The 23,763-nt window shown below is 43.7% G+C and overlaps 1 protein-coding gene across 12 annotated transcripts in view; it reads left to right on the forward strand.

Moving 5' to 3' along the window:
- SUSD6 (sushi domain containing 6) overlaps positions 1 to 23,763 on the forward strand; it is a 95,596-nt gene that overhangs the window by 65,492 nt on the left and 6,341 nt on the right. For 11 of the 12 annotated variants that reach the window (XM_030485407.1, XM_030485404.1, XM_030485413.1 and 8 more), the window contains 2 exons: positions 19,915 to 20,112; positions 23,113 to 23,251. In XM_030485407.1, the coding sequence (XP_030341267.1) occupies positions 19,915 to 20,112; positions 23,113 to 23,251 (337 nt within the window). Of the gene's footprint in view, positions 1 to 19,473; positions 19,502 to 19,914; positions 20,113 to 23,112; positions 23,252 to 23,763 lie in introns of those variants that run through there. The other variant, XM_030485414.1, reaches the window with a different exon arrangement.

Below are 23,763 nucleotides of genomic sequence, written 5' to 3' on the forward strand. Positions count from 1 at the left end.
AAAACAGTATGCTGAATAAAGCAGTTTTATGCAGCAATGGTAAGACAGTTTCTTTTGGTTTTCTTGGAGATATTTTTTGCCAAGTCATCAAGCAGAATGTTTGAAAGCAACACGCCGTGTTTTGGTCAGTCTCCTCAGGTGCTCAAATATGGAACAAGCATGTTCCCTGGCTGGAGCCAATACAGATGGTGTAGGACAGAAGTAGCTGTTTATTCTTGTCCTAAAAGCACCCCTTGCAAAACCATCCTTCCTGTTCCTGTGGGTTCCTGCAGTCCCAGAGATCTTGACTACAACATAGTTCTGTCTGTACAGGCTTTTTTGCACTTCCAGGCAGCTCACTTCAGTCTAGTAGCCTGTGATTGCTCAAGAGGATTTCCATGTTCCCATTGGTGTGAACCTTGTTTTTAAACGTTTTAACCATTTTTCTGAGGAGTGCCAGGCCCCTAATTTTGTACCTATATTTGCATGACCTCCTCTCAGAATGGAGCATTACAGAAAAACTACTTTCCTGGGAGCTTTTTGCGGAGTCTAGACTGGAAATCTGTTGCCAGTAGATGTGTTAAGAGTAGGACTAGAAGTTCCAAAGCAGTAGTCTTCAGAACATGTAATAATAATCCATGTACTTCTGCCTGCAACTCGATGACAGCTGCTTACTTTCAAACTGCTTTAATTGTGTTAAAATGAAGCTTTATATGTGTTTTTGCTGTCCAGTGCAAGCACTTTCCATAACTGGCAAAGGTGCGTGCCTCTGAATAAGAAGTTATATGACACAAACAGCTTCTATTATGGAGGAATGCTCTTGTTGGAGTGCTTTCTACACACTGGGGTGATTTTCCTTGCCAGTGTGGAGTTGAAGAGGAGCGGGAAGGGATACCTTCAGAAATTACAGCTGTTGAGAGGAGAACAGCTATTGAGAGGTGCAGTTGGGTAGCTCTCTCTTCCCTGTGGTGGTACTGCAGAAGGGACACTAGGCCTGGCACTGTGGCTGTTGCAAGGCAGTGTGGGATCAGCATCCTTCCAGAGCAGCGGAAGAGATATTGCGACTTGGTTTCTATTTACCCTGTGAGCTAAAGAGTAAATGTCAACTGTCTGATTGTCTCTTCCACCCTGAGAATAAGAGTGACAGTGACAGCTTTGATGTGCAGTAACTACGTTGCTGTGATTTGTGTTCATGGCTTTAAGTTCTGATGCTTGTGGGAGCAGGGCTATGAAAGTAGATCATGACATTTAATGTAAGACAGACACCTCCACGCACCTTATTAATGAAGCTATACCAACTGGGAAGAAAACTGGGAGGAAAAAGTCCACTTTCATAATCCAAGTGACTTTTCCCAGTGCTTGGGAGGCCTTCGCCCTCTCTGTCTTCAGGCAAGACATCACGAGAAAAAGAACATGAAAGAGCACTGGGTCTGTTCTGTTTTTTGATGAACATCCTAGTTTTCTAAACATTAAATTCTGTTTCAACTTCTTGGGAAGTCCCCTTTATGTCTGGTGGGAGTTGACACAGTATAATGGTGTTCAGCCACAAAATGGCCTTTTGCAAAATTGTAGCATCAATTTAAGAACTGAGAACGTATTTTAAGGTTTGTTGCTGGGGAACCCTTTAGGAGAATGAAAATCTATTTCTTGTCAGTGTTAGGTCTTGAACATGAATTTTAGGAACAGTAACTTCAAAATCCCTAGGTAAAAGGTGAAAAGATCCAGAGATTTCAGGAGAGCGCTTTTTGTACTTTGATCCTCACATAAGATCCTCTTGTGAAGTTTTAGAAGGCTCTTGCGTGCATGCACAGAGGGAATGTGGTGTTAGCTGGAGGATGTGTGGTCAAACTCCAACTGAGTGCTCTGACCAGGGAGAAGAGATTTGGGAGGAGGGGACACAGAGGAACAATTAGTTTAGATTGTGCTGTTCAGTATTTCATTAATACCCTGATGAAAGATACAAATTACTATGAGGAAGTCCAGCTGGGAAGTAGATACTTCTAACTCCATTCTTTCCCAAACTTGAGCTACTTTCCACTGAGGCTGAGCTGTTTCCTAGGACTGTTATCCTCTGCTCTCCATATGAACTATTCTTATGAGCTATTCTTATGAGTAGTATCCTACATATTTAGTGTGGTTAAAGTAGTTTTTTCTAAAAAGAGAATAGAAAAGGCAGGGGTAGATAAGGGGCAGAATAAAGGATGGCACTGCAGGCTGACATGATCAACACTGTGAAACTGAATGCAGCAACCGCCTTTGGACAGTCTTTGACTATAATTGTGTTGGCAATGGGAAGAAAGTTATGACGGTGTCTGTGCTTGATGGGATGTATCTGGTGAGAGGGAGTAACTGCTGTATGCTGAGCAAACTGTATGGGGGTGGAAGAGATTGGAAGAATGGAAAATTACCAAAAGTTTCAAAGAAGGAGTTGTGGAATTGTTATGCTGCCTCTTGTCCTGGTAGCTCTCTGCTGCCTGCTAAATGTGGCTCTGCAGTGTCTGTTGCCGTACCACTAAGACAGTGTTTTTTCTGTTATTTCCTTTCCCTAAAAGACTTCAAATCCCATTTTCCCTAGTCATATAGAGGAGATGTGGAAACATGCAAACAAAACCAGGAAAGCTCTGGGTGAATGGTATAATGTTTCTGTGTTTAGTATCAGAATGGCTTTGTAATACCTGCTGTTGATCCGTAGGCTTCCTAAACAGTATATGTTCAAGACACCATGTGTTCCTAGCAAACTTGACTCAAGTGATCAAGTCTTGGTTTGGAGCTCTCCAATTTCTGTTTATGTTGTTACCCCTGTAATGCTTATTCTTCCTGATTAAATGTGTGTGCTGTTATGTTAAATTTTCCATATTGGTGTGAAGAAGAGATTAGTTACAGAACAGTAACTGATAGCTTTAGTAAATGGACTCCTGGTTTTTCTCTGGAACTCTATTTTATGGTTTGGACACTAATTTATCAGCACCAATCTAACTTCCTTCCATGATGTTTTCCCCCCCACTAGTTCTAAGGAGTAAGACATCCATATCTGTTATTCAGGGAGTCTGCATACACAGCTGGGAGAGTTTCCCAAGTGTGTCTCCCTGGGGGGCAGCATTTCTGCTATTTTTAGCATGATTTCTTTGGGTTTTCCATTTCCTTTGTGTGAGAAACTTCGCTAACTGGCAAGTGAACCATACAGTAAATGGATCCCAAAGGTACATGGGAAGCTTTCACTCCACTACCAAGAAACCAGTAAGTGCTGTTGGGCATTTCTACCAAGACTTCTGATAGGCTGAGCTCCCCTAAGTAGCTGATGAGACATCATGGTGTAGCCTAGCTTAGAATTACTACATCTTGGAAACGATTGGTGAAGGGGCACTATCTGTGTACTGTTTATTTTCACTGTGTCTGGGGTCTTCATTTGTGTTAACTGGTAAATGCCATCTAGCATTTGGTGGTTTATTGCCTCTCTACTTGAACTACAACCCAGAGGGTGCAGTGGGAGAAATATGAACATCTGCTGCAGAGAGAGAAAAATGCATTAACTTGTGAATCATATATTTAAATGAGGAGGAGAGACTGTGCAGTTCAGGGAATTCATGGAGCATAGAGAGACCCTGAATTCTATAGGGGACATGGAGGTAAGGGTGAAGGTCTAGCAGTGGGACGTTGAATTAGCATAGAAAGTGTTCAGAGGTAGACACAGTGACTGGGAATGGGCTGCCGTCAGTGGCCTGCACATCTGGCTTGACCTTCAACCACCTTTCTGGAAGGGCACAGGGCACCTGAAGGCCTTGTGCCATACCTGCCAGCCTTGTGTGGATGTCTAGTGCCTCGGAACTGACTAACTAGCCCTGATTGAACCTTCTGCCTGGGGAGCCCCATGCAAGAAGCGCTTGCTTCAGCTGTCTGAAAAAGTGACTTGGGACCATGCATGGGGTTGGCTTTTAGGATATGGAGTGTCCTGTATGTTGGGGAATCTTGTGAATCTTGCTTTTTTCTTGAAAGTGTCAGATGACCTGTTTGTGAGCTGCCTCTTCACAGAAATGGTGCTTGCTGAGTCAGTGTGCAGGCCCTGTAGATGACTACTTGAAGCCAGGCTTGGTGGGCAGAAGCCTAGTGAGGCCTGCAAAGGTGTGTAAGGCAGGTTCAGCAGCTGGATCTGTGCAGGGAGGGAAGTCTAGCTGCAGAAACTTTACCCCAGCAGCAGTAGTAACACTGAGACCTCTGCTGAGAGAACACAGAGAAAAAGAGTAGCATAACCTCTGCCCTCCCCTGGTTTAAGCTTTTGATAGTGTAAGCACTCTTACTGGGGGAAAAAAAAACCCCAGATGCTTTTTTAGGGTTTGGTTTTGTGTTTTTCTTTTCTTTTTTTTTTTGTTTTTTTTCCTAGGTTAAGGCAGTATTAGATGGGAGCACTGATACTGGGGAAGCGCCTGGGATTTGGATGCTTGCTTCCTACCACATGTGTTCATGCGATGATGTGGGAGGCAGATCTGGGTCCAGCTGTGTGAGTGTGAGGGCTCCCCAGGGTGTTCTCAGCATTCCTGTGAGCTCTGATCCCAGCTCTGCAGAAGTTGGGAATGCTCATGAATTTTCCTCCGTTTGTGCTCAGTGGAGCACTTCCTGTGGCATTCAGGCATGCTGCAACAGCTTCCTTTACTGCATTCTTCCCTTGGGAGCTTCTGAAATGCTCTTTCTCCATGTAAGGAACTTCTTGAAACTGCTTTGTTCTTGCATGGTTTGGGAAAGATAACATTGTTGTTTTTAGCTGACGGGCTATAACTTCTCCTACTGTCTTGGTTGCTCTTGCTTAATGTTTCCCTTCCAAAGCCTGAGTCAGAAGAAGGTGGTTATGAAATCAGTGTCTACACATATGTATTCTGTGTCAACCAGAGTAGTGGAAAGGATTTTTATGTTCTAGGGAATTAAGAACCTATAAATAAATCAATCAATCCTTTAAACAGTTACTTGTCTTTTGAAATAATCTGGCCCTCCCACCTCATCCTGTTTCTCAGAGTGTCATAGAACTGAGCTATTAAAACCACGTTTTATAATGTAAAGTTAGCATTTAATTCTGATGTGGTCTTCTGTCTCTCCCAGCGAAGACAAGAAGGTTCTGCAGCTGTTGAAATCAAATTTGAAAAGTTGTCTTGCTGGACAACAATTAAGACAAAAAGGAGCAAGTACTAATGTAGTGGATACTGTTGTTATCCACTGCCAGTTTTACTTAAATATCACTGAAATGTGTGAAAACTGTTCTTGCAGGTAAACCCAAACAAACAAAACCACCAAAAGACAAAAACAACAACAAAAACGCAGCTAACCACACCATCTCTTTTATGGAGCTAGGTAGTTGAAAATTATTGTCTGATATGAAGGAGTACTGGAGCTGAGCAGGAGTTTTCTCATGCATGTTTGATGGAAGATAGCTGAGAGAAGGAGCAGCAGGACTTTAGGAAGAAGGAGGCAAAACCATAAGAAGCTGAAGAGTGACTTGAAGTACTCCAACTTAATGCTGTAAATGCTGGCTGGAAAGTGCATAGAACAACAAGCAATGAAAATGGTTTCATGTTGTTTCCTTGAATACCACAAGAAACAAAAAAAGGTTTTGTAGCAGCATCTGCAAATCAGCAGAGTTGTCAGGAAGAACCTGGCCTGCAACAGTCTCTTTTCAATAAGGTGGTGTCCTGGACCCCAAGTTCTGCCTGGCAGGAAACTATATTATTATTATTCAGGCTTGGCCTGTCAAAGTCGAGAGTGACCCAGGTAAAATGTTATCATCGAGGTGTGATGCTGGGTACTTTATGCAACCAAAACTCAGTGAAGCATTTTCACACTGTTTTTACCCTGTTAAGTGTATGTTGCCCTGAGAAATACTCTTGCTGGTTTAGCAAGAACTGCTCTGACATGACTGATGATGCTGTGTAGACAAGATGTAGCTGAAGGAAGCCACTTGAGATAGCTGAGCAAGTAAGCACCTCAAAACAATAAATGAAACTTAAGGAAATGTTACAAATAATATAAAAAAACCCCAGCAGTCACAAAATGAGGCTTGTTGACTTAAAATCAGGCAGTAACACTGCAAGATGGTAATGTAGCATGTGTGTCCCTAGCTCTGTGTCATAGTCCTGTTTATGGCAATAAAGGTTGAAGTAAATTCCTGGCCAGAGACACCTGCATGGAGGAACTACTGAGCTGTGAAATCCTGCATCTGGGTTGGCTTTCTTTGTTTAGAAAAAGGAGACACAAATATTAAAGCAGACAATCTGTAAATCTTTGTCACCAAAATTAATTACACTGGTGACAAGAACTCTTAAATTGTCGTATTTAATCGTTGTGAATATGTGGTTTCAAGTAGTGTGGAGAGCCCAAAGGCAGGCAGGAAAGCTGTCTGAAGAGGGAAGCTGAGGCAGGGAGGCAAAACCTCAGGTTAGCTGTCTAGCAGTGGAGCATGTCTTTAGGCCTGGGTCCCTTGTTCCTAGGCTTTAATTCCAGCCACTAAGCTGCAGTGTCTCCCACTTTGAAATTTCAGCCTCTGGTGTAAGCATCCATAACCTCCAAGTTGGTGGTGGGATGCTTTTTGGGTTGGCTCTGTGACAGTAGGTAGGAGCTGGAGTTGTGTGTCTTCAAGGCTCTTGAGCATCTGTCAGGCCAGCTGTGCTCCAAAAACACCAGGAAAGGAGCAAAAGCAACCCCGTAATAAAGTGTTATGAGAATGTTTGCTTTCTTTGGTTTTTCTTGAGCCTTAACTTGGTGTATTAATCATTACAGAACAAAGAACCTGTCTAGGTTACCAGGGAATATAAATAAGAAGCAAAGAATATGTACAGTCTTGTATTTCTTGTTGCTAAAAAGCAGCAAAGTGCAGATAAGCAGGACTGAAGTTTAGCAGTCCTAGAGGAGATCTGTTTTCTTTCCTGAAGAGTTTTGGTTTGAAGTAGTTATACTGCAGGGTTATGGGTTGTATGTTTTATAATCTCTTTTGTCAAATGGAAGGAATGGTATTTCATCTCCTCTTACTTTTTTGTCATGCATCTAGGGCTACAAATGGGTCCTGTCTTGGCAGTCGTTACCTCTAACCTTTTTGTAATACGTGCTTTTTCAGCTGGATATTTTGACTTCCCTGTGCTTTGTTCCAGTGACTATAGTGAAATCATCAAAGGGCAAGTAGTATTTCAAAGAGCAAGAACTCCTTCTACACATCTTTTCTGAACATTTTCTTGCCAGCTGTGGAAGGAGCTTGTTTTTTGAACAGTTTCCCAATCTTGGCTTGTTACAGTTCAGCTTTGTTTTCCCTGTGGGTGTTTGGGATGAGGAGCTAGAAAGACAGAAAGGAAAATTTTGTGTTTGCTGCTAGGTATGCTTTTGACAATTTGTTGCTTCATAGCCATTGAGTTGCTTAGAGCTGTTGGTAGGTACTGGGAAAATGAAGGTATAAAACAAATACTTTGAAGCTCTTACATCTGTCTAACAAGACAGTCTCCTCAAAGAAGGTGGCTGAAAATCTGAATTCTTTTATACACTGTATTTGAAAAGATTATACTAAGTTGCCATTTACTTCCCATGTGCCATTTGATCTGCAGCAGAATCTGAGTAGGTGGAATGTGTGGGACTCAGCCTGTTCTGCCAGAACCAATGTTGTCTTCTGTGACTGGTAAATCAAAGTTGCAGCAACATCCCACCAGACCTTGATGTCTCTTGCTAGTCACAAAGCAAGCTTATTGATAGCTTCACTGGCTTACCTCCCTTCTTTCTAAAAAACACTCCCCAGTTACTTGCATTGCCAGTAAGTAGAGAAAACCACATGCTGAGTAGCTGTTAAGTTTCAGTGCAGGTTATACCAGGTGCCCCTTAGACACCACCTTTCCTAGTGTTGCCTCACTAGCTCCTAAATTGCCTAACACTGTTAAAGTGTTAGGCACATTAGAAAAGTGTATCGTAGCTAGCTCTTCTCAGTACAAGAAACTTCTTACTTTGCTTTGAAACTTAGTTCTTCAATTTCATTCTGTGTATCTTGGAGCTTTTGAATTATTGGAGTCTGGTTTAAGTCTATCAACTAATCAGTTCAAGAAACTGTATCTGAGAATAGCTGAAATTTCAGCATAACTAGGAGTCTCTAAGACTTTGTGATCTCTGGGAAAGCTAGGTTTGCTATGTGGAGTACTTCTGTCACTCTGTAGTCTAAGGAGCCTCCCACTTTGAATAGGATGACTTGAGGAGTGTTCAAGTGGGGCTGTTTTTGTTTTCCTGCCAGACTTTGCAGAGAAGTTGTTTGTGATGCTGAGATCCTGTAAAGCTGGTAGAAAAGATGACTTAATATTTATGGCTAACCTAACTACATCTGGAGTGAAAATATGAAGTGTGCTTGAGAGGCTTTCCAGCGAGACAGGACTAATAACTCTTTGCAGTTCTGCTCAGCCAGTGGTAAATTATTTGAGTGCTTGTTCTGACAGGTCCCATGACAGAGATGAGTCATTCTTAAAGGATAAACAAATCTGCCAGATATTAGATTCTGATATATTCAATGGTCCTGAACAGAGCCAAAGGTCAGAAGAAAAATGTCATTATACGATGAAAAAATGTTCTCCAGTGCACGTTGATGTATCAGATTGAGGTTTCAGGATTGCTTTCCTTACCCACCTTTCCCTGGCAAAGCTGTCTGTAGACATGCTACAGAGGGAAACTTCAGTAACCTAGGGCTTTGAGCTTCCCTACTTAGTTTCCACACAGATCAAACTGGAACAATGTTTAGCACAAAGCCATCTCCTGTGTGCATGCCATTACTAGATCAGCCTTGGCCAAACTTCCAAATTAGTACTTTTTGGATAGGCTGAGTCAGAGGCAACAGCTGCTGCTGCTGCTGAAAGGATGAAAAATTAATCAGCTGCAAAAGACTCATTAGTGAATGAAGGAGGCCTACCAGGGCAGAGCTTTAAAGTGACTTGGCTAGTCACTTTAATCACCGTGCACAGATAAGAAGACAGGGCTCTTTTCTAAACTCTAAAATTCTTACTTGGGAAATTCCCATGTCCCATCCCTACTTCCTGCCTCTTGAGTACGTGCATGACTCTGCAATGATCTGTGTCAAGTCTCAGAATAAACCATGGCAGAACAGGGGTTAGAAGGTAGGCACGAGCTGGCCTCTTAGGTAAGGGGAGCCAGTTGTTGTCTGCCCGAGTTCCACCTCGCAGTGGAAGGAGAGCAATGGACTCCTACTGCTGCTAGCATTACCAGAGTTTGAGCGGCTGTGCTGGTGCCCACAACAGAGACATATTTTGGGAAACTGACATAGCAAGAACTTTTAAGGCCTTACTGGAAAAGGAACCCAATTACTGTACTAGGATGAAGTTCAGGGAGTAGAAACGTTTTGTAGTCATCTGTAAATCTGAGGCACTGCTAAATTGCAGGCTTCTTGTCACTTGCTGGTAGAGATGAGTTTTGCTCTGCCATATCCTGAAGGTATATTTCCCCTGTGTCCTCACCTAGTATCAACAGAGGGACTGTATTTATTTCAGTCAGGACTTACAGACCAGTCAGCACAAATCAGTCATCTTTATCCTATCAAAATCTCGTCCAAAATCAGCATGAACATCTGATAGTTATGCTTTTTCCTATTGTGTCTTACTGTTTTTGCTGAAGAGCCAGATGGTTTTCCTGAGACCAGAACCCAGGGTGTGTGTCAGGCTTTTACCCTAAAAGACAGCCTTGGGGGATTACCATATCCAAATTGAAAACCCACCTAGGAACAGTCAAGGAAACAGCAGGGTAAATGTGCAGGTTACCTCTGAATTGAGGCCAATTTTTAATTTTGTAGGTTTCTGGAAAGAGGCAAGTAGGGACAAGATGAGCAATCAAAGCTGAATGAAGAGTGAAGTTGAAGTTTAAAATTAGCAGCAGTAATTGAGGACAGTGGATGTTAAATTTGAATTCAAATGCCACGTTAATACCTTTTTTTTACTAACCTGCCTCTATGCAGTAGGTGCTGTAAGTTTCTGTGCAGCTGCCTCTTCTTTTTTTGTAAGAATATCAAATTATACTGACAAGTTCTTGTTACCTTTTTAAATAATCTACTCGTTGCAATATAAAGAAAGATTTGGACTCTTCAAATTTCTTGATCAGAATTTCAAACTAAAACCCATATGCAACTTTTTAGGGGAACCCTCTTAATCTTTTTTTGAGGGGGGAACCTACAGAACTATCTGAGTGCGACTTACGACTGTGGGTTTGGATTTCAAAACCAGAATCGAGGACCCTGCCAATTACACAAAGTGTTGTTACACACTTGCTTAATTTGCTTTTTCGAACATGTGGAAGTAATTATGGGGTGGTTGGAAGAAGGCACGGAAAAGCCAGAAGCAGCCTTTGGAAACAAAAGGAAATGAAACGTGCCACTTGGAAAACTGCGCTGTGCCCGCAGGGAGAGCAGGTTTCTGTATTAAACTAGTCAGCTGGTTTTCATCCTTACTGGACCCGAGCAAGCTGCGTGAGCTTCCACATACATCACCAACAGCAATTCTTATTTATTTGTGTGTGTGTGTGTGTGTGCGTAACAATAAGATTGCTTTATCAGAAGATCTTAAAAACACTTCTGCAGTTGTTCCCGGTTTGTTTCCCTCTCCTCGTAAATGTTTCCGGAATTAATTTATCCATCCTGGCTTTGTTTAAAAGCACCAGGTTTTTGTCTTATGATCTGGTGTTATCCTGATGTCCAGAATGCCCGGTGCGGATGAGAGCCCCGCTGCAGCCGGCCCTGTGCAAACATAACTCAGAGCCAAGTCTGAGAAATTTGGCAGTGTTAGTCTTGGAGTTTGTCAGGCTGAATCATTTGGGAATGTATCTGAGGGGAGCGCATTACAGGTAGGCCTGTTGCAGTGAAAATAATATGGTTGTCGTAGTGAGGAGCACTCTTCTAGGGAGGCAGATCTGCTGCTGGAGTGCAGTTGTGTTTTGGTTGCTGCTTTCCATCACAGAAATCTTCCTGTCACAGATGTGGGGTTTTGTTAGCCCTGTGTCTTGGTTTTTCCTGCCTAGCATAGGGCAGTCTGTGCTCCTGTTTGGAGGCGGAAAGGAACTCGAAAGGCATAAAATGTTTTGGGTGTTTTTTCTAAAATTTCAGTGAGAGAGGGAGTTGTCCAACTGAAGCGAAGCTTTCTAAGGGGCAAATAGAGAGAAGTACATTTTATATTGAGACAATCTGTAGCGCTCTAGAAGCACCAGTGACAGCTTCATATAGCCTAAACATTTTGACTGTTGTAGAATGTAAATAGAATTTGCATTTTAGAGCAAGCTTTGATGCTAATGGTTTTCTTTTTAGGAGATAAGCCACTGGGGGGAAAAAAATCATATTTCTAATAGAAAGACAGACAAGACCCATAATTAATGTTGCACTAGCAGGCTTCCTCCATGGTTGGCTAATCACAGCTGAGTGTTAATAAGCGTAGAGTTTTTTTAAATACTGTTGTAACATGTTAATTAAGATAATTCGGCTCCATGTGTCTCTTGAGTTACCAGATGGCGACTGCATTGGTGGAAGGCTGCAATTAGAGTCTTTTCTTTCTTTCTTTTTCTTCCCCCTGCCCTTAAGGAAAAAAAAAAAAAGAGACAGCTTTGGTGTGTAGGGGATGGCTGTGTGAGGGGTGCCTGTTACTGTACACAGTGTGCTTGTGTCTAATTATATAAATGCACAGCTATATGATTATATATACAAATCTCTCTGCTTTGGTTTCTTCTCATTTACCCACATTATGGCATAAAGAAAAATAAGCCTCCTCTTCAGGGTATGCCCTTGCTGGGGAAACCGTAATTTCGCTGTAAAGGCTCCAGTCCTGCTCAGTTTGTTCTTCTGTCATCGACTTCAGAGTAAGCAGCATCTGGAGCCAGTAGAGACAGAGAGCTTATTTTTCAGTGGACTTTGGCCCCTGGTTAATACACAGAACCCAAAAGAGGGTTATGTTTTGCAGCGTGTTTTTCAGGAAGGCTTAAAATATTTTAGGGGCAGGGTCGGCGAGAAGTGTGTGTGCTCACAATGGAGGCCTTTTATTGACTTCTGCCTCCTGTAAGTAAAATATAAAGAGGTCCTTTAGCCTCAGCTGTTGTGCCTGGGCCCCGGCAGCAGCTGCCGTCTCAGGTTTGTCCCCATGGGAAATCACCCATCTGCTCATGGGCTAGAGAAAGCCACAGTGCTGTAAAGGAGAAGGTTCAAAATCTGTTCCCTGGTTCCAGTCCCCATCTCCACCCCAGAAATTACAGACCAGTGGAAAACCTGGGCATCTGGTAATCTCTCTTTTATGGTGTGAATGCTGTCTCCGGCTAGAAACACACTGAATTCTCAACTCCTTCCAGCTGGCAGAGGATAGCTTCAGTCTGGGTCCCTTTTCAGATGTTTTATTTGCAGCTACTCTTATTTGCATAGTTAAAACACACGGGTTAGCTCTCTTGTGGGCAATAGGCAAAAACCCACTAACACCTCAACCTATCTGAAAAGGAAGAAGAGCATGCTTCACCTCCATTGGGAAAGACCTTCCTGCCCTTTAGGGAGAAGACTTTCTAATGACTGTAGGAGACATTGGAATTTAGTTATGTGAGCTAAAAAATGTCCCCCCAGATGTCCCTAAGGATGCTGGGAGAGGGTAGAATCTCAAATAAAATTCCCAGAGCAGGCTGTTACTGTGCTTTTCAGAGCCAGCCTGCCAAGAGAAGACCCAGTCTAAAGCATGTGGCTCTTCGTGTTCAGCACAGACCTGCTGTTACAAGCAGTGACATTTATCTGTGGAATTCTTGATGAGCCATTTCCTAGCCTGACATTGGAATTAATCCAAACACTTGACTGGGAAGAACAATGCAGAAGCAGAGGGTGCATGGTGGGAAGCTGCTGTGCTGAAAGCTTTTGAGTTCACGCAGGCAAACATCACTGGTTGGAAACCTGAAGGTATTTAGCACTCAGAAATGGAGCTGACATTCTTACTAGCTGGAGCATGTGGATGAAGGTTGACTCGTTTTGCATCTGCCATTTGTGCTTCTACCACTGCAGCGCATCCCCTTGTCATTGCTTTCTCAACAGGGAGGAAGGAAGGTGTGGGTGAGGAGGAGGCAGTACTGTTTATCGGAGCCTATCTGGTGCTTTTTGTCTGCAGACCAGCTGCTTGGGAAGTGGTTTTTGCTTTGGTAAAAGATGGTGTTTAGTTGACGTAGCTAGTCTAAAAAGGGCATGAGATGGTAACAGACGTGCTTCTTACTAAAACCAAACTGCTGCTGAGGGAGGGGCTTCCGAAAGTGGCTTCTGCTGTTTATAGGCTGGTTTGTGTGCACAAGGGAAAAAAGGAAAAACAAGGATGTTGCTTGTCTAGGTTTCACACTGAAAGCAAAGCTGCCTAGTCTTCTCCCCCTATCATCTCCCGCTTTGCAGAAGACTCCAGGAGCCAAACGCCAGTTCTGCCTCAGGCAGAAGGAAATGTTATGTGTGACTCAAGACTCTGGCTTAAGAGGAAAGAATCCTGACTCAAAAAGGAGCTTGTGATATTGTTTTTGTTCTGCAGTCGGGATGTCACCGCAGCCACGTTGGTCTTCCCCTGCTCCCCCAGAGTGACACGCAGCAGAAGGCTTGGGTCTGATGGGTAGCTGTATGCTCTTTGAATCAAATAGGTGTGTGTATATATATTTCTTGTCTTTCTTTTCCTCCTTAAGGCAGCAAACCACCTTTAGACCAGCCTCTTCAGGGCACAGAGGGTGAAGTTCTCATGAGAAAAGCAGCTAACTTGGACAGTGAATTTCCTGTCTGTTAGTTGGGAAGGATTTATAAAACTAGTGCTTGCTGTTGGAAATGGTGTGTATACCAGTTGCATGCATGCCTTTAGTTTCGGTGCTGCTTTTCTATTTTTTTTCTTTCAGGAGGCATATATTGGGGTTTTGAGTTGATAGTATGCTAGGTAGGAATCTGTCCTCCCCTAACAAATGTGGTGGGGTTTGAGATGACCATTTCTCTAGGAGGAAAAGCTATGTTTAAAACTGCCCCCCAGAATATTACTTGCATGGAAACTTGGACAGTGTGTTCTGTGAAGTGTAAGCTGAGGCACTGTGGTCTGTCTGCAGCACTGAGAGGCTGATGTGTTGTCTTTGTTGTTGCTCAAGAAGCTGCTAAGTAAGCTGGGCAACTCTGGCTGGTTACCCTGCTGCTGTGGCTAGGAACAGAAGTTGACACTATTATCTGGTTGGGTCACATTCGTGCTTCCCTGCTTACCGGTGACTGAGCTTAGGAGTATATCCAATAAATAGAAGGGATCCAAGAACTGGGCCAAGGGAGGGGTAAACTGTTTCCTTATTGGTTTACTAAATGACCAGATTAGTGGAGAGGTTGGGTAGTGCCCTGCTGGCAGGAACTGAAACTCTGCAAAGAGAGAAGACAACGTCTCTTCTCCTCTTAGCAAAAATGACCAGAGCTCTTGCTAGCAATTTCATTCAGTTGCTTCCTATTTTCCATGAAGGAAACAGTATGGCCTCTAGTCTTAGGACAATTTAACTGTTGCTTTGTGTTCTGCTTCACAAAGATGTTTGCTTACTGGGCAGGATATGCTGGTGTGAGACAATCATTACAGGTTTAACTAGACTGGCCAGGGGAATGTTTGTCTTGTTAGATCAGGAGGGTGGGTTTTGTTTGTAGGATGTTTTTCCTCTGTGAGTCTTGATAACATCAGTTAAATGGATTACATCTTGTAGATGAGGAAAGAGAATTACTGAGCTTAGGACCTTCCTGTTCTAGTCTTCACATCCCACAAAAGTTGCAGTTGTCTGAAAGGTCAGAAGATGTTAACATATCCAAACAGGGCACATGTTCAGGGACTCCAGTGGAGCAGACATTGTTTACCAGGATTGCCTCCAGAATGCTTCAGCACTGACATGTAAGATTCCTCTGACACTGCTCTGAGGATGGTCAGACATGCTAGAGCACTCATACGGTCAGTGAGGAATTTACCTGAGGCTTAGTCCAGCTTCCTCTTGAAGTTGCTGGGATTTGGGCCTGACTCATATAAACAGCAACTCTGATTTGTCAGAACTGTTCTCATCCTAGCTTTAGTGACCTTTGCACCTTGCATAAATGGTGCAAAGAAAGGGTTCTGGATGAGAAGTGCAAAACATCCCTTTGCTAAGCAATATTCTACCCATCTGTCTGTCCACCAGAGGCGAGCAATGCAATGGTTTGTCCTCCCCAGTTACAAACCTACAGTTGCTCATTCTAGCAATGATGACCAGGAGTTGTCTTTTTCTGGGTTTTTTTTGTTGCCTTTTTTGCTTTTTTTTTTTTCCTTATAAGAAAGCATTCAGTTAAGGAGGATTTGGTTTTCATCTCTGTGTGGTCAGACTAGCCAGCAAAAGAGGTGAGTGAAACACAGTTCAGGTGCTTGGTGCAGAAAAAAGGGGTGTCCCCTGCTAGGATCTGGGAGTCTTACTAGTTGAAAAAAGAAACACAGTACCAAGCAAAACAAGACTGTAGTGAGGTGTGTGTTGGTCACCTCTTGTAGGGTGTTGTGCCCATGCACAGGAGGTCAGTACTGGGGAGCTTTTATAGTTCTGTAGCCATTATCCAGTCAGACTGTTTTAATCTTACATTGTTTGTGTAAGTGAAGTGTGTCATACTTGATCCTTGCCACAACAGGTACATCCTGCTGGGGCTTTGGAAATCATCTGCTTATCTGGGAATTTCACTCTCGGAGATTAAGGTTCAGCTGTGCTCCTGTGGTTTATGTTCTGAGTATGTAAACCCTTTGCTTTTATGTCAGCACACAATATACCATGTACTTCCATCTGTGGTACTATCGGTAGCCATGGCTTGGTTTTGTGTCATTTTTACATTGTGATAGAAGTGTTTTGTAGCACTGCAGCACATCAGTGTTCAGGACCACAGCTCAGCTTCAGCTCAGCCAGGACATAGAAGGTCCATTTCATCCTTTCGTGATTAGGTTAATCAATTTGGCCAACTGACATCTCTTGCCATCTCTAACAGAAGCGGTGTTCCAACCCCTTACAGCTGTCTGTGAATCTGGTAGAAGAAAAAGCAAGTGGAGCTCACTGCTACTAGAGGAGCCATGGGAAAGGGAGCTGGGAAAAGGACAATGTGATGACACTGTGGTTGCAGCAAAATAGAGGTTCCTTAGTGTTGTGCTGCTTATTGGCAAGTTGGTAACAGCTATTCCAAGAACATAAGAGAAATTAACTGTCCTTGAAGGAGGACAATATTTTCTTATGTGACCTAGACACAGAAAAATATGGTGCTTACAGGTGATTTGATGGGAAACTGGGTGGAGGTTCATACTGGCTTAAAAGTTTTTCATTTGTGTATAGAAAGTTTATGTATTTAATACCTATTTAATGACACTTGCAGAAACCCCAGTGCAAGAAACTTTATTTCTGCCTGTCAATCTGGAAATGACAGTTTCCTGACCTCTGAACAGAGTTCAGTGATGTTCAAAATGTTTGGACTTCTTGTCAGTTGTTATCTCCTTCCTGTTTTCCACCAGTGTATGCTGGCAGAGAACCAGCTCTCAGGAGCTGTCTTGAACATCAGTACCTTAGAAACGGGGCCTTTGGGAGTAGAGTTCTTCCCCTGTTGTGCATAATGCTGCAGTGTTCAAAACCACTGTTTTGGTGCATCCTCAAAGCTTAATGAATCAAAAGGCAAGCATAGGATGTTGGTAACCCCCTAGAAAGTTGATAACTTCTGTAACTTGGCTCTTTCTCCCCTACCTGGCATGAACATTTGTTTTAAGATGTCTCATAAGTTCCGGGATGCTTCCAAGAACATGTGTTTCAGGGAGGGAGTTGTTGAAGTTCCTGCATGTTTCTCTGTATTTCAAATAAAACCCAGTGCCATTGTGAGTCTGGGCCGAGGCTGTTGGGAAGGGGGTTGATTGTTACAATCTTACGAAACACCAGCAAAACTTGTGCCCTGAGCTGCAAACTTGGGACATAAGCTTTGCTGGTTTTTCATGAGATAAATAATAGTGTAGAATCAGACTACCTTTTCTTCTGTTAGCCCCATTTTGGAGCATATGTAGGGAGGCAATTAAAGAAACTCATTATGGAGTATGCGAAAGCTGAGGGTGCTGAAAACTTAGGAACAGGTCGCTTCCGTGGAAAGCTGCATTGTCTGTTCCAAGCTTTCTGGGTGCCTGTGTTAGAGTGGGATGGGACCTGGTTTGCAGAGGTGCTGAGCTCTGTCAGAAATACAAGGGAAGGGGAGCTTGGTCCAGCAGCGAGCAGAGGTGTTTGACTTCCTCAGGTTTTCAGACACCACCAGTTCATCTTACCTACCTAACTGCCCTTGCCTGGGCCACCTCCAACAATCTTTAAAGCCATCAGCACTGTCTAGTAGCCCTTTCCAAAGCTGCAGGCTCTGAGATGCTCTGTTCCCCTCGGGATGCCTTGCAAAGGACAGTTTGGGTGGTCTTCCAAGGAAGCTGGGGTTGCCCAGAGATACTCAGTCTGGTCGAGGGTGGAGCGTGTTGATGTTCTGGCTGCCTGATCCAGACCTCTTTTTAATCTATTCCCCCAGCACACAGTGTTCTTCCCTTACAGTGAAGGTGATGTTTTAAAATACTTGTGACCCTCTTCGATGCTGTGAAGACAAATGACCTAAAGAAGTGGGGAAAAAAAAGGGGGGGAGGTGACTAATTCTGCAATCCCTTCCCTGTGAAGAGGGTGAATCAGGGACAACTGACTGAACACTTATCAGCTGCTTCTCTCCTTTTGTGTGCCAAGTGGAGGTGAGGAGAAAACCGATCTGCAGTTACGTAGTTGCACATCTCCTGAAGTCCTTGAGTGAGGAGGCCAAGCCAGGGTTCTGTAGGTGACTGATGTGGTGGTATTCATAACTCATCAGTGTAGGTGGCACTTTACAATAGAAGGGGAACCAAACAGTGAGCTGCTGCCTGGTCCAAAAGAGCTCCTGACACAATGGTCATGGTCAGGAGAAGGGGGAACAGCAGCTACAAGCTCTGTTTGCTGCAGTCAGTTAGCAGAAAGATGCTGCGTGCGGCTCCCAAGCAATTCCAGGCATCTCTTGTGGCATAAAAAGATGTAAGGAAGTTGTCCTCTCTGCAACTGAGTTTTGTCAGCTGCTATGGCAGCAGTAGCATTTCCCCAATGCTGTCCACCATTGCCTTGAGCGGTACATGTTAAACTGCTGAGATTTCTGGTGCTCAAATGGATCCTTGCTATTTAGCAAGAAACCCCTCTCTGGCCTGCAGATGAAGCAGGGTATTTGTCTGTGTGCCTGAAAGTGAAATGTGCCTTGAATCTGTCTCTTCAGCTGATCCCAGCTGACCCTAACTGTTGGACAGGCTTAAAGTGAAAGCAAGTTTTAGCTTCACAAGGCAAAGAGTTAAAACAGTGGTTACAAAATGGGAAATTATTGCAGAAAGGAAAAATAAAGAAACAGAAGAGGCAACAGTTAATACTCGGGAGGCATTGAACAGTGACTTCTCTGAAGCTTATTGAAGAATAAATCTCCTCAAGAACAAAGTAGTCTTGAAGAGCTACTGCTTAGACCCCTGTTAACCTCTTCTCTCAAGAAGTAAATTGGATTGCTGTTATAAAACTGGCAGACCTCATACCAGAGGGTTTTTGGCTTTGCTCAGCACTTCATCTCGGGGTTTACTGGCATTTACAAGGCACTACCTATGATGCATTCACACATGTGATTAGGTTCAAGGGTCACCTCCACTGCAGCAGTGTAGCAAAATTTTCCACAGTGGAATGAAGCTTAGATCTTGCCCAAAATCCAGTTACTTGAACTTCGCCCAGCTGTTTCTCGCTGTTTGTCCCACAGTAAGTGGGACACTTAGAGGCAGAAGGTGGGAATGCGTGCTCCAGAGTTTATGGGCAGGCCTGGATCACCACGCTGTAATGGAATAGGGTGGGTGGGTTAGCTGGTTTTCTGTGCTGCAAGATCTTTCAAGAGAGATCTTTGCAGTATTTTCTTTTGTGAAGTTTGGGAAGCTGATGTGGATTTAAAGGGGTAAAATTTGGATTTCTCCCTCTTTCAGCCAGGCAGATACGTGGCTTCAGTGGGGGGTGTTGGGGCTGTTCTGCAAGGTCACTGTGACCTGCCAGAGGAGAGGAAATTCTACACAATACAAATATCCTGGGTTTGGTGCAGTTTCCTCAGTTGTGGTTTGTTGTTTTTATTTGAATGGCTATCAAAAATTCTACAGGAAAATTTCTGGCATGTGCTATGTCTATACCCATTAGTCGAGATAGGGGAGATGCAAGGAGAAACATAAAGTACCTTCAGCATTCCAGACTTCACATAGGTAAATGGAGGGGCTTTTAGAAATATCTTTGTCATATAACTAGTTCCTTTTTAAGATAGATGAGAATATTTATTCTTACTGCAGCAGAGCTTTATTTCCCATACTGTTGGTGGTATATCTATGTAAAATCGCTGAAATCAGTGTGGCTTCCAGGGTGCCTTATGGCAATGTCTGTACCTTGATATTGTACCCATAGTACAATGGGATGTTTGCATTCTTCATTTGTTTCAGTAAGAGGTCTCCCACTTTTTCCCATGTCAGGCTAATAGGAAAGCCTGGTTGTTAGGTTCCCCCCCAGCCTCTAGTGAAACAGTTGTGGGGAAAAGATATCGCCAAGGATTTTCTGCACCTCTTTCATGTGGAATCTCTATTGTGTCACTGTTCAAAAATATCACCAGTTTGATGACTGCCAACTAGATTGTACTACTGGGATAACAAGCAGTATTTAGCAATCACAGAAGACATATCAGAGGTGAAACTCAGCAGTGTTCTCTGCCATTGTGTAACAGTCTTTCCTCTTGGTTTTGGTAGTTTCTTAATTTAGTGGGTGTTCGTAGGTGGAAGTCTGCCTGTGTGCCTTATCTATTGTGCAACAGATGTCTTTCTCTGAGATATCCTCCATGATGCTTTCTCTTTTTTCTAGATTGTCCCCAGCCACCACAGCCTGAGAATGGAGGCTATAAGTGCCACCCTAGTCCCTGCAACAACCCTCTGACATCAGGCAGTGTCATTGAGTATCTCTGTGTCGAAGGCTACATGCTGAAAGGAGATTATAAATACTTGACCTGCAAGAATGGAGAGTGGAACCCAGCCATGGAAGTCAGCTGCAGGCTCAGCCCGGGTGAGTGCTCCCTGACTCCAATGGAACAGTTAGAATTGCCCTTGCACTGGCTTTTCAGATTGCCCTCGAACACTGTGTCAGTGTGATGCTGAGGAAGTCCATACAGCTGCCTCTCATTGCTCCAGCAATTGCATAAACGGGGCTCACAATCACAGCTCTTCATTAAAAACGTCTCTTCGGTAACAGCCCCTGAGATGCAGGGCCAGAGTCCCTAACGCAAGGAGATAACCCATGGAAAGGAGTGTAAAGGAGGCAACTTGTTGCTTAGGTGGAGCCTCTTATTTTGACATCCCGGAAATGGGGCAGGACCAAACTGAAGCATTGTCCCTGCTGTCTGGTTTTGCTCCTGATGACAGCACATCTCCCTCTGTGGCATACCTGTATGTCCACATATGTGCACATGCGTGTGTGAGTATGTAAAGCCGGTCTTCCATGCAGACAGGTTAAGTAACTGTTGGCCTCCTTGGGTAAAGAGCTCGATGGTGCTGCTTTTCACTGTACTGGCAGGAAAGGACACTGCTGACAAATGTTTTCTGCTTCTATCCGAATGGAAGTGGACAGCTTTTGTTTTGTGGGTGTCTCCCAGCTGAACAGTTCCTCCCTCAAAGCAGGAAAGTAAAAAGGTTTGCAGGAAAATGTTCATCATGCAGCTCTTAGTTGGTCTACAGCTTTTCTGGTTTTAAAAGCATGCATACTGCATAAAGAGAGAACTGCCTTCTCTCTTCAAGTTTGACTTGTTGATAGATTCTTACTGCTCAGTCATCCTGAATCAGCAAAGTATACACTCCAGAATGAAGTCTCGTAATCTGTAAAGCAAAATGTGTTAGCTTAATCGGAAGGAAACAGGAAAGTACCTTCTTCAAGCTCTTTATGGAGCTCACTGCATACCCATGATCTCTGGAACATCCTGTCCTGTACCAAAGACACTGTCTTCTCAGTGTCTCTGTCACAGCCACTCCAATAGCCCCTTCCTATGATGTATAAGGAAGGGAACTGGGAGTTTACCTGGCAGTGACTAGATCCTGAAGAGGTTTTTCAAATCAGCCTAAGCTTCCTTTCCACAGTGGCTCCTTTCCTCTTGCTCCACCCGGGCTGGAGAACAAAGCTGTGCTATTGCAGGTAGTGTTCCCTGGGTGGCATTCCTGCATGGTGGCACTTGGTCTACATCAGAGCTGAAGGGATTGTGTTGTGATGAGCAGAAATCCCTCAGATTTCTTTAGCTTTCTGAAGGGTCAGTGGCCTTATCAAACATGCAGGGCCTCAAAAGTCTGACCCAGGGAAAAAGCCATTTCTTTCACAGCACAGGCTTTGAAACAACTGGTCAGCTGAGGTTTAACTAGCTGGTCTCTTTCACAGGGCAAGAAGGAGGATAAGATGGGAGACAGTAGAGAGAAAGGCAGGTCTTAAAATTGTTGGTGGTGGGTAAGATCCCACCTGCTCTGTGTAGAGTAAATGAAATTCCTAGCAGTTATCAGATGTTTTTTGTAGCTGTGAGCCTGTCAGCCCCATAGCCTTTTGACAGTTTATTGGATGAGTTAGCATCTTGTTGGAATATGAGATGGTGAACGTATTGGAGTGTACCCTGGATAGTGAGCAGTTTTGCAGCATCATGTAGTGATACTGAAAATGGAGCACCCTTATTTGCCCACCCTCTTTCCTGTCGACATACTCAGAGAGCCCTTAGTAATGTTGAAAATGGACATCCTTACTCAAACCTATTTGCCATAGAGAAAAATGTACCAAACATTGAGTTTTTTGGGGTTTGGGTTGGTTTTGGTTTGGTTTGGTTTTTTTGTTGTTGTTTTGTTTCGTTTTTAACCTGGGAAGAGATCAAGCCACTTCTGAAAAATTTCGGGAAAACAAGTTCAAAATAACCAGTAAGTTTGACCTCCAGCTTACCTGCCTGTTTTGGGCATAGATTTCAGACTGGAGGCTTAAAACCAGTGGTCTTCCAGCTTTTTTCTTCTGTTTGCATGCTGCTCTTTCCCTCATCCCTACCTGCATTTGTGTCCTGCATCCCCCTGCAGTTTGAGACCTGTGCTCCCAAAGAATGTGTTGAATGTAGCAAAAAGGAATTGCATGCATGGGAATGTCTTCAATGTGAAATGCACAATAGTATTTGCCGATGGAGAGGTGAGGTTTTTCAGATCTCTACCAAAGACATAAATTAGCAACAGAGGCAACACACGTACAGGCAGCTATTTGCTCTAAGGAGGTGAAAGAACTAGTGTTGCACTCTAGGCGTCACATGTAGTGTTCAGCAATACCAGCTCCAGGCCTTTCTCTCTCCACAACCAATTTACTCCTGTCTTGCAAGGGACATTAAAAAGCCAGATTGGTTCCCGTACAGTCACAGGGCACAGCTAATGAAAGTTAGGAGTAATGTGAACAGGGCACATGTATCTAACACTGAAAACTCTGCATCCTGAAGCAACAGCTGTCTTCCCTCTCTGTTCCCTGGCATATCTTTTTGTGAGAGAGGAACCGAGTACTTGCTGTGTCCTAAATGTACCCACCCAGGTGACTTCCACCCCTTCCTGTGGGAGGCTGTTCCTTTAGCCAAGAAACCTCATTATTTGGAACTTTTTCTATTGTTTGGCAGAAAATATCCTGCTTATTGTGCTAGACAATTATTGGCCTTGCTGGTAACAGCAGGACATTTTTTAGCTTTTGGTCAGCCAGATCTATATGTAACATGACCACCATCTCTCAGTTCCCATGGCCTGCTTTTCTGTTTGCCTTGTGTTTTTCCAAAGGACCCTTCTATGTGCATGTTCTATTTCAGATTCCCTGTGTAGCTGATGTAGAGATGTCAGCTTGGGCTCTGAACTGTCCTCTACAAGAGAGCTGGTGTGCCTTGAGTGTGTGGGAAACTTGGGTTCCTCACATATGTGCCCAAGTGTAATTCCTGAGACCAGGCAGTGTGGATATTTTTTCTTTCCTATGACAGTGATTTAAAGGAGCAGATCATTTTACCTTGTGTTCCTCTTGGTTTTGTAGAAAAGGACTCTCCTCCAACAATTGGAGTACCTACGTTGTCCATAGTAGCCTCCACAGCAAGCTCTGTCGCCCTGATTCTACTCTTAGTTGTGCTATTTGTTTTGCTGCAGCCAAAGCTGAAGTCGTTCCATCATAGCAGGTAAGTGTAGCTGGAGTTTGGAGGGGCTCAGAGGCATCCTGTTTCTTTGCAACAGAAACCCGTTAAGGTACTTGGTTTAGACATTCATTTTGGAGCAACTTACCTCCTCACTTCTCTCTCCTGTTTCAATCACCTCAGTGGCCCCTCTGCCCCATGGCCCAGCAGTAGTCTGAAATGGTGGTCTGTGATACCCAGCTGCAGTCCACATTCAAACATGCATCTAATGAGTGGTTTCTTTGCTCTTTTTCCTTGGCTTTGGATGTGAAAAGTTATGATCCCTACTAGCCTGGCTATAGGTCAATCTCCTGCCCCTTGTAGCCTTGGATAGCTACCGAAGGATATATCTGGGTATATTTATGCATCTCTCTCAGTTTCTTTGTGAGATCCTATGGACATGAATGCAGGCAGTACTGCTGATTAGCATGCAAATCTGCCATTATTCCCCACTGTGGGAGGAGAACCCTTCTGTCCTGGGTTTGTGGATGACAGGAGGGACCCAGCCATAGCACTGC

The sequence above is a fragment of the Strigops habroptila genome, chromosome 4, assembly GCF_004027225.2.
Source record: "Strigops habroptila isolate Jane chromosome 4, bStrHab1.2.pri, whole genome shotgun sequence".
Taxonomy (NCBI): Eukaryota; Metazoa; Chordata; class Aves; order Psittaciformes; family Psittacidae; genus Strigops; species Strigops habroptila.